This window comes from Myotis lucifugus, unplaced genomic scaffold (genome assembly GCF_000147115.1).
Source record: "Myotis lucifugus unplaced genomic scaffold, Myoluc2.0 scaffold_1809, whole genome shotgun sequence".
Taxonomy (NCBI): Eukaryota; Metazoa; Chordata; class Mammalia; order Chiroptera; family Vespertilionidae; genus Myotis; species Myotis lucifugus.
The window spans coordinates 2557-12220 of NW_005872857.1; the positions used below are offsets into that span (position 1 = coordinate 2557).

General features: G+C 65.1%; 1 protein-coding gene across 2 annotated transcripts; it reads right to left on the reverse strand.

Moving 5' to 3' along the window:
* Positions 1 to 347: 347 nt before the first annotated feature.
* TACC3 (transforming acidic coiled-coil containing protein 3) lies at positions 348 to 9389 on the reverse strand. 2 transcript variants are annotated; one of them, XM_006108143.3, is made up of 15 exons: positions 8963 to 9359; positions 8736 to 8878; positions 6623 to 7480; positions 5966 to 6041; positions 5582 to 5735; positions 4037 to 4089; positions 3632 to 3741; positions 3362 to 3449; positions 3064 to 3147; positions 2641 to 2717; positions 2371 to 2414; positions 1642 to 1802; positions 942 to 1048; positions 751 to 871; positions 348 to 559 (listed from the first exon to the last, which is right to left on the reverse strand). In XM_006108143.3, exons 1-15 carry the CDS (start codon positions 9122 to 9124, stop codon positions 494 to 496), a joined length of 2304 nt encoding a protein of 767 aa, XP_006108205.3. In that variant the 5' UTR covers positions 9125 to 9359; the 3' UTR covers positions 348 to 493. The 2 variants fall into 2 exon arrangements, 1 of the variants encoding a protein (XP_006108205.3); XR_002827587.1 differs by lacking the exon at positions 348 to 559 and having other exon boundaries at positions 810 to 871; positions 2371 to 2415; positions 8963 to 9389.
* Between the last annotated feature and the right edge of the window lie 275 nt (positions 9390 to 9664).

The window sequence follows — 9664 nt, forward strand, 5'->3', positions numbered from 1 at the left end:
AGAGCGTCGGCCTGCAGACTGAAGGGTCCCAGGTTCGATTCTGGTCAGGGCACAGGCCTGGGTTGCGGGCTCAATCCCCAGGAGGGGGCATGTGGGAGGCAGCCAATCACTGGTTCTCTCTCATCATTGATGCTTCTCTCTCTCTTCCTTCCTCTCTGAAATCAATAAAAATATCTTAAAAATAAATAAACGTTGGTCCGTTGGACTCTGACCTGTGGTCGGAGGCAGACCCAGCAGGCTGCGTGCCCACCTGGCAGCCCGAGGTGCGGGCAGAGGGGCCGGAGGCACAGGGGCCGTGCAGGGTCCGGCCAAAGCTGGAAGCCTGGCTTTAATCCAGACAGAGCAACTGCAGTGAACTCACATTTTATTTAGTCTCGTTCCTAAAATAATCATAGTTTAAACATGAGCTGAGGTTAGGAGAGAAAGGACGTGAAACCTGACAGACAGACAGACAGACAGACAGGAGGGCGGGTGTGCGGGGCGGGACCCCAGGTCAGATCTTCTCCATCTTGGAAATGAGGTCGTCACAGATTCTGGTCAGCTCGTCGTTTTCTTTCGTCTGAAAGAGGAAGGTCACCCCCTCCATCTCCCAGTGCTCAGACGTGGCAGCAGGGGCCCGGGTGGAGAGGAGTTTGGGAGGAGGGTAGTGGCCCAGCCTGGGAGCCAGCAGGCCACGGGGCTGGCGATAGGGCCGGTCCCAGACCCCGGGGGCTCGTCCCTCCCGCTCCCGGGCCTCAGGCCTGTGCCCACCTTCTGCTCCACGGCCTTCTCCAGCGACTGGACTCGCATCTGCTCCTTCCTCAGGCTCGCCTGGAAGGCCAGCACCTCCGCCTGGGCCTTGCTCCGGACCTGGGTGATCTCCTCGTTGGCCCTGCACGTGGAGAGCGGGCTCAGCCTCCTGCCTCCCCCGTCACCCGCCGCCCCAGGCGTCCCGGACTCACAGCCGCAGCTTCTCCTCCGCGTGGGCCTTCAGCGCCTGGTACCGCTGGCCTTCCTTCTGGACCCTGACGATGTAGTCCTCCACGCACTTCTTCAGCGACTCCTCATTCTGTAAGGGGCGGGGGGGGGCGTGACTGCTGCCCGTTCGCTGCTCTGGGGTCAGGTGTATGAGGCCCCGGCCAGGCCCCCTGGACGTCCACCTGGCGGCAGCTCGGACAAGAAAGGGCGCGGAGCAGCACTTGCCGCGTTTCTTTTGGAAAAGGCCCTCCACACACAGCCAGGCCTCCCCCTCCCTGGACACCAGGCCTGTCCTGACCCCTATGGAGCCTGCCTGGCACCAGCACTTCCCTCGCCCACAGCGCTGTGTGCCCGACTCCTGCACGTGCCCAGCTGGGGCCCGAGGTGGACCTGGCCAGGCTCCTCCGGAAGGCAGCGCGGGCTCCTCGGTGCCCAGTCACCAGGGCATCCGCTGGCCCGCACGGTCCTGCCCAAGCTGTGCCTCCAGCTCCTCTGCTCACCTGCCCAGGCCCCCCAGGCCGACAGCACCCCACCCTAGCCCGGCCCACTGGGGAGACTGGCCGCACAGCAAGGCTGAGCCAGGTGCCGAGTTCAAGGGACCAGGACTCGGTGGGGCGGCAGCTCCTGCCCGATGGGCTGGGGACCAAGCGTGACAAGGCGGGTCACAGGGCAGAGCCCACCTACCGTCCGGTAGCCCTCGATCACCTCCTTCTGCTTCTCAAACCGCTTGAAGAGGTCGGAGAAGGACTTCTCCATGGAGCTCAGATCTGTGCTCAGCTGCTCTTTTTCTTTCAGAACCTTCTGGATCTCGGCTTTGGCAAGTTCCTGCTGTTTCTGAGCCTCCTCTTGGAAAGGGAAAAGCACAGGGGGTTGGGGGCAGTCCCCACACGGGCGACTGAGAGCAGGGAGTGGGACGGAGGCGAGGGGGCAGCGTCAGCCACAGCACGCGGAGGTCCTGCCAGAGGAAGGTGACCAGCAGGACCTGGGGCCCAAGTGCCCCGAGCACAGCACCTCCTCAATACCAGGTCCCGGAACCCAAGGTGCAGACAGGAACCCAGGGCCCGACAGCAGAGCCGTGGTGACACCTGTCCCCACAGTTGGGGCCTCTGGAACCTGAGACCCTGGCCTGGGGAGAGGCAGGGTGCTCCCACCCCCAGCCCAGACACACCCAGAGCCGATGCCCACAGAGTGAAGCTGGACACGCCGTGGGAGGACCCCACCCGTTCCCTGTGGTCCCAACTGCTGGCTCGGGTTCTGGCCAATTTGGGAACCGTGAGCACCAGCCCTACAGCCTGACCCGGTCGCCTGGACCCCAGCTGCTTCCGCACTGGCCTTGGCTGCTCTCCGCTGGGGGCTGCGGCACCGAGGGGGGAGCTGCTGCTAGAAAGGGGGGTTTGGGGGCCGCACACTTACCCATCGCCTGGTACATGAAGCTCTCGTACCCGTCCATGACCTTCCTGTGGAGGAGCAGATGCGTGAGTGCCATGGCGGGCCACACCCCCACTCCAGCGTCGCCAGCTCCGCAGGCCTCACCCCACCCCCAGGTCCCCCCGCAGGCCTCACCTCACCCCCGGGTCCCCCCGCAGGCCTCACCTCACCCCCGGGTCCCCCCGCAGGCCTCACCCCACCCCCAGGTCCCCCCGCAGGCCTCACCTCACCCCCGGGTCCCCCCGCAGGCCTCACCCCATCTCCAGGTTTTTCTGGTGCAGCTCCTCACACTGGCTCCTCAGCTGCAGGACCTCCTTCTGCGCTGCCTCCACCTGCACAGGAGGCGTGGACATCACCAGGTGGCCAGCAGGTGCCCACTGAGAGCCAGGGTCCCCCTGGGGTGTGAGCCCATCAAGCTCCCCTTCCTGGGCAGGTGTGTCCCGGGGGGTCCCACGCCTGTGTGTGGGGTGTGGGCTGGGGACACCTCTTGCTACAGGCCAGGCTGGGGAGCAGCTTGGGAGGGGGAGGGGTGGTGGCAGACACCACCACACTGGAGGCAGCTCAGAGCAGGGCAGGGGCTGTGGGCAGTGAGGTGCAGCCTGGGAGCGTGTGCCAGCTGGGCGGCGGCCGGCTGAGTAAGTGGACACCTGGGGTCCCACCCTCCCAGGCCTCGCTCACCGCCGCGTCCAGGTCCCTCTGGCTGTACTGCAGCACGTCCACGAGGGGGCCGCCGGGCCTGAGCACACACGGAGGTGGGGGCACCTGTGGGCGACAGAGACCAGCTGGGCCCAAGCTCCTCTCCCATCCCGCCCCGCCCTGTGGTCAGGGAGGACAGGTCCTGGGGGGCAGGAGGCTCCAGGACAGCACAGTGACCAGAGACAAGCAGGGCCTGTGGCCCCCCTGCCCACTGACCTCTGACCCTTCAGATCCCCGACCAGAAACGCACCCTTTACACGACCAAGGGAGAAGCACTCACGGGAAGGGCCGGCGCTGCCGGGAAGTCCAGGTCCACCAGCGGGGCCTCGGGTGGGGCCCCCAGGGAAGGCGCCTCGGCGCCCTGCGCACTGAAAGCAGAGGACACGCGGTCACACCCCCGACGCTGCCTTTTCAGTCACTATCGGGGGGCATCGCCCTCCTGCAGCCGAGGGCGTCAGCTCAGAGCCGGTGCTCAGAAGCCGAGTTGTGAAGCCCCCGCCTGGAGGTCTCTGATCCCCGCGCACCGAGCCCCCCGCAGAGGCCAGCCTACCTGCTGGGCTCGGGGGCCACAGGCACAGGCGCAGGCCTCTCAGGGCTGTCCTTCAGGAGCGGGTCGAACTTGAGGTACAAGGACTGCTTCCTCAGGGCTGACTCTTTAAACTGAAGGGGGGGCGCGTCAACAGGGCCCCTCATCCTGACGGACAGCAGCCCCCAGGGTGAGGCGACCAAGGGCCCGAGTGCTCTCTGCACAGACGCCTCCCGGGGGGCCGACCCCGTGTGTGGTCTCGAGTGGCTCTGGGGACCCGGGATAGGACACTGTGGGGACCACGGGGCGTGGCTAAGAAAAGCGCTGCAGGAAGAGGCCCAGAAGCCGTCCAGGCGGCCGAGGGGTGACGGCTGCTCTAGGAAAGCCCCTCCGAGCCTCACCCTCAGGAAAGGCCGGTGCGGTGCTCACCTGGGACGCCCCGAACTGCTCCAGGTAGTCCACGTCGACCCCCAGGCCTAGAACTGAGGGAGCAGTCAGTGCCGCCGCTGCCCGCCCCCCGCACGGCGGACTGTGCTTCCCCCTCCAAGCAAAGCCAGCCGGCAGCTCCCTCACTGCAGGGGCGCCCCCGGAGCCCCACTCACACTGCCAGCACCCAGCTGCACCCCGCCCCGTCCCCCAACCAGACTGTCGGTGGGGCCGTGCTGTGCACGACTGGGTGTTGGGAGGCAACCCCAGGGGTAACAACCAAAAGGTCCCCGGGCGAACGGTCCCGCTTAGAACCAGTTTAAACCACCCCAGGCGAGTCCTCTGGTCTCTGGTAACAACATTTGCTTAAAAAACGAAGGGTGCCTCATGCCACACATAAAAGTAACTGAAAACGGGCAAAGGCCTACATCCACGAGCTAAACTATAAAATTCCCAGGAGGAAGCACGAGGGTCCGTCTGCACGACCGGCTTTGGCAATGAGTTCGTCGGCTGGACACCAACAGCACAAACAGCAAAAGGAAACACGGAAACGGACGCAAAGTTCCCGCCGGTGCTTCCAGCACCATCCAGACGTGGGACGAGCCCCCGGAGGCATTTCTGCACGTCAGTGTCTGACCGGGACCCCCTCAAAACACCAGAACCTCAGAACCAGGCACGGAGCCGGCGGAGGGCCTGACCAGCACCGGGGGAAGGTGCGCACCATCCGCCACCAGGAGCGCAGATCCCAGCCCGGCCTGCTGCACCCCCGCTGGGACCCGCCGGCCCCTGGGGAGGAGACGGTGCAGACCCGGTGGGAAAGCGCCGTCCCGCAGGGCGTTAGACAGGTACGTGGGAGCAGCACTTACACCTGAAAGACGGGGAACCCGGACGCGCACCCCCACGTGTGCACGCACTCACGCAGCTGAAGGGGACCACACAGAAGCCCGCCCACCGGGGAGCCAATAACGAGCTCTGTCCACACGCAGGTCATTCACGCGGCAACACGGCCAACCTGACAACGTGCTCAGCGAGAAGCTGAACTCACCCCCCGCCTGCGGGCCTCCCCAGCAGTCCCTCCCTGGCTCCCGGCGCCCCTGCAGAGCACACATGCTCGCCCCCCCACTTCCTATCTCCTTTGTGCCTGCGGCTTTTAAGGAGCTGGAAGGGGTCGAGCAGCCTCACGTCTTTTAAAGCAACTCAGTTGCACGGTCTCGCTGGGCGCCCCTCCGCTCAGAGACCACCCCCTGTGGGACGGGCAGCTTAACCGCACGTGCACCACGTCCAAGGCTTGGGCTCTTCCTCTCGTCCCCATGGGGCCTCGGGCCCAACCGTTTCTCCAGGGGCCTCGAGGCCCAGGTGTCCGGCACTGGGACGGTCACGGCGCCTGCACCTGTGCTGCTGCGCTCAGTGAGGCTGCAGCCCATCTCCTGCCTCAAGGAACCTCCCGGGAGGCCCTGAGGGCCTGGCTCAGTGAGGGACCAGCTGCCTGCGAACGCCACTCCACACGCGCTCAGAGGCAAACCCACAGTGATGCCGGGGACAACGCACCCTCAGCCGCGTCCTGGAAGTGCTCCTCCTTTAGGTCCCAGGCAGGCTCGGGCCGCTGCAGAGCGGGGGGCGCTGGGTCGGCAGCAGAGGCTGTGGGCTCAGGGCCCGGACGGCTGGGGGCAGCCACCGGCTCTGGAGGAGTCTCGGTTCCCTCCTGGACGGAAGAGCAAGGTCACCTGGGGCTCAGTTCGAGCACCTCGAGAAGTCAAGGGTCCTGGGTGGGCCTAGCCTCACCCGTCTCGTCAAGAAGAGGGGGGTAGGGGTAGGGGGTGGGGCGGTGGTGTGTCCCGCCTGGTCCCCACGGGCCTCCCTCTGCTCTGTGAGGACGTGGGAACACTGGTGACTGTGGGAAGACGTGCTCCCGCCCGGGCACACGCTCCGTACCTCGCCCACCGGTCCCGAGGTCCCCGCTGTGGTCTGCATCACGGGTGTGTCATCTGCGGAGGCTGGAGGCACCTGCCTGGAGAGACGGGTCAACAGGGCCTGCACCCCTCACCCCAGGTCCTGCCCTGTGCACCCTCACCTAGAAAGCCAGGCCCCAGGGCTAAGGTGGCGGCCGGCGAGGCCCACCCACCCTCCGGAGAGAACCGAGCCTCGCAGGAGGACTGGGAAGCAGGTGGGAGCTCCCAGGGCTTCTCAACCCAATGGCAGTGACCCTGAGATTCATCCGTCCCTTTTACCAGAAAACCGGTCAAGAGGCCGAGCGGCAGGAGGGCGGCCTCACCGGGCAGTACCAGGATGGGGCAGCGGGGGTGGTCAGGGCTCTGCGTGCATGTGAGCACCGGGCCTGGCTAAGCTTAGGACCCGACACTGGGGGCCCCAGAGCTGCCCGCAGCCTGAGGACCCGCAGGCACAGGTGCGGGGCCTGCTTCTCCTCTAGCATCTTCCGGAGGGGAGCTCACATGGCCTGGCCCTGCCCGTCCAGCTCCTCCACACCAGCCCCTGCCGAGGCCCCTTCTTGGACAAGCAAGTGCCTTTCTGGCCCCAGGTCCTCCCGCACGTACCACCGAGCAGCCACCCGACACCGCCACCCTCACTTACTGGCTCAGGGGTGAGTCCCCGGCAGCCCCCGGCCCCGCCGGCCTGCCCTGGGGGCGTTCTGGGGGACAGGGCTCTCCCTGGCCTGCGAACGGGTTGAAGTTGGGGTCTTCCAGCTTGTCCCAGTCCAGGCTGTATGACCCCCGGGGAGGAGGAATGGGACCCTCGCCTGCCTCCTCAGGGGGCGCTTCCGGCCTCGCCGCTGGTCTCCTCCCCAGTTTCCTTGGTGGGCGTGGCCTTTTGCTGGGAGCATCATCAGAAAAGTCAAACTCTAGCCTTACAGGCCCCTTGTCTGCAGAGCCGGCCGTGTGGCCACTGGTCTCCTCGTCCTGAGGACTGGGGGCCGGAGCCGTGCTCTCAGGACCAGCAGCGTCCTCAGGGCTGGCCCGGGCCCCAGGCAGGTCTGTGGCGGGGTCTTCTCCGAGGGCTACTGGGGGGTGAGCAGCAGGGGGCGAGGGGGCCTGGGCTGAGGAGGCAGGGGGTCCGTTGGAGCTCTCTCCTGGGGCTCTGTGAGGGTCCTCTGTTCTGTCTGGGGATGCGATCCTGGGAGGATCTTCTAGAACTTCAGAGGTGGGTGCAAGGGTTTTCTCCAGGGAGTAAGAACTATCGTTTTCCTCCAAGCCTTGCCCAGGGCCATCAGACGTTCCTTGTGGAGATGGGAACTGGTTTTCAAGACTCGCAGGGGCCTGGGGACAGCTTGAGGGATCCGGGGGGGCCTGGGGCGTGGAGGCAGGCCGGCAGGGATGCCCGTCTTCAGAGGCTGGCCTCGCGTCCTCCGGAGGGGGGTGGGCGGCAGCCGCTGCAGGTTCCTGTAGAATCTCTTTGGTGGGTTTGGCGTCCACTTCCTTGGTGAGCTGTTGGCTTTTAAAAACAGACTCAGTCAACACTACTGAACCCGCTGGCTTTTTAAGGAGGTTTTTGTCTACATTGAAAGCATCAGCTAAAGCCAGAAAAAAAGAATGTTCTGGTAACCCCGTTCTCAGGCTAAACTTCCATAGCATGTATCCCCGTAGGTCACTCAGTGCCAGGAGGCAGCGTCTGAGCAGTGGGCTTCCCTTCCTTCTTGGCGTGGCTATAACCCAGTGATGGCGAACCTATGACACGCGTGTCAGAGGTGACACACGAACTCATTTTTTTGGTTGATTTTTCTTTGTTAAATGGAATTTAAATATATAAAATAAATATCAAAAATATAAGTCTTTGTTTTACTATGGTTGCAAATATCAAAAAATTTCTGTATGTGACCCGGCACCAGAGTTAAGTTAGGGTTTTTCAAAATGCTGACACGCCGAGCTCAAAAGGTTCACCATCACTGGTCTAACAGAACAGCATCTGAGTCCCTCTAATCTCTTTCAGTTAAATTTCAAAAAGAAAATACAAAGTGACTTTGCAAAGTAACAAGGAAACCTGGGGAGAGAAACAGATTCAGGTTCCAGAAGCTTCCACAGGGAACGGGGACACGGCCTAAGGATGCTTTGCGCAAGGTAGCGGATGGGTCTAGCGGGGACATTTTGCGGAATCCCTTTCTCTGTACCCCTGAAACTGCTTAAGAGAAAGAGCAAGTTTGAAACAGCTTAAGTCAGCAAACGTCAGCAGCAAAACGTGCCTGCGGCCCCTGCCCACTCTGCAGTCGGAGGGTCCCTGGCGGCCCAGGTGGGTCAGTTCAGCCAAATTTGGGAGAAGGGCCGCCAGCAGGGTCCTCCCGTGCAAACAGAGGCAGACGGAGCAGCGGCACCTGCTCAGCCAAACACCCAACACCTGCGAGGCTGCGGCGCGGCGCCTCCTGGTGAAGGCGGGGGCTTAACCCCGATGGGACCAGACCCCACAGACAAGCCTCTGAACCAGCCATCTGTCTGCGCGTCTCCACGGCTCGGCGTGAACAACACGCAGCCGACTGGCCGGCAAGGGGAGACCCAGTGGACGCAGGAAAAGGAGGCGAAGCCGCAGAGGCGCGGTCAGGGCACTCTATGGAGGCAGAGGACCGGCCAGGGCCCGAGGCGCCCAGGGCTCTGGGCACTGCCCAGCTCAGCGCAGACCCAGGGGCCCAAGGAGGGACAGGCAGCAAACACGGCTGTCCTGCCACGGCCCCCAGACTCGGCCCAAGCACCGCACTTACTTCTCTTTTCGGGCCCAGACGCCAGGGGAGCTTTCTCCTCCGACCGCCTCGCCCGGAGCACAGCAAGCCTCGAGGCGGCCGCTCATGCTGGGGGTCAGGATCCGGTGCGTGTGCGGGTCCCGCAGGGGCGTCTGGAAAGTCACCTGGGGGAGGGGGAGGGGGAGGGCCTGCTCAGCGTTTGTCTCCGGGGCAGGCGAGGGTCGGGTGGGCAGCGGGCAGGCACTCGCCTTCATGGCTCTGGCTGTGCTCTTGGGCGGCACATTCTCTTTCTGCGACGGGCGGAGCACGGGCGACCTTCCGCTGAGGTCGGGGGGTGCCGACAGGAAGCCGCAGCTTTCTGCTCGGCTGTCAGCGGCGGCGTTCTCGTCACTGGGGAGCAGCAGACTCATCCTGGAGGCGGGCGGTGGTGTCAGAGGCGCCCCCCCTCCCGCGGGGACCGCCCAGCGGCTGGGGCCACGCGCCGGAAGGGCCTTCAGCTTCAGGGAGGAACCAGGCTCTCCCGGACTGTGTGGGTGGCGGTCAGGGGCCTGAGCGCCGGCCTGGGAGGAACCTGGGGAGGCAGAGCCCGGCCCGCAGGAAGCAGAGGGAGGCGGGGCTGCCAGGCCTTCCCGGGGAGCCCGGAGCTTCCCCATCGGGGCCTGCAGTCCGCCCTCCCTCCCGCAGCCCCTGGATGGTCACCGACGTGACACCCGAGGAGCAGCCGTGCTGGGCGGGGGCGGGTGGCTGAAGGGCAAGGCCAGGGCGGCCGGGGCAGGGGAGCGGGGAAGATGAGCCCGGGTGACTCGGGGGTTTGGCCTTGGCAACCGGGTGCGACAGGGCAGGGCCCGGCCGGGGCAGGGGCAGCACGGCCGCCGTCAGGTACAGGCCCGGCTACTCTTGCCACGAGGGTGCAGGTGGGGCCGGCGGTGGGGACGCTCCCAGCTGAGGCC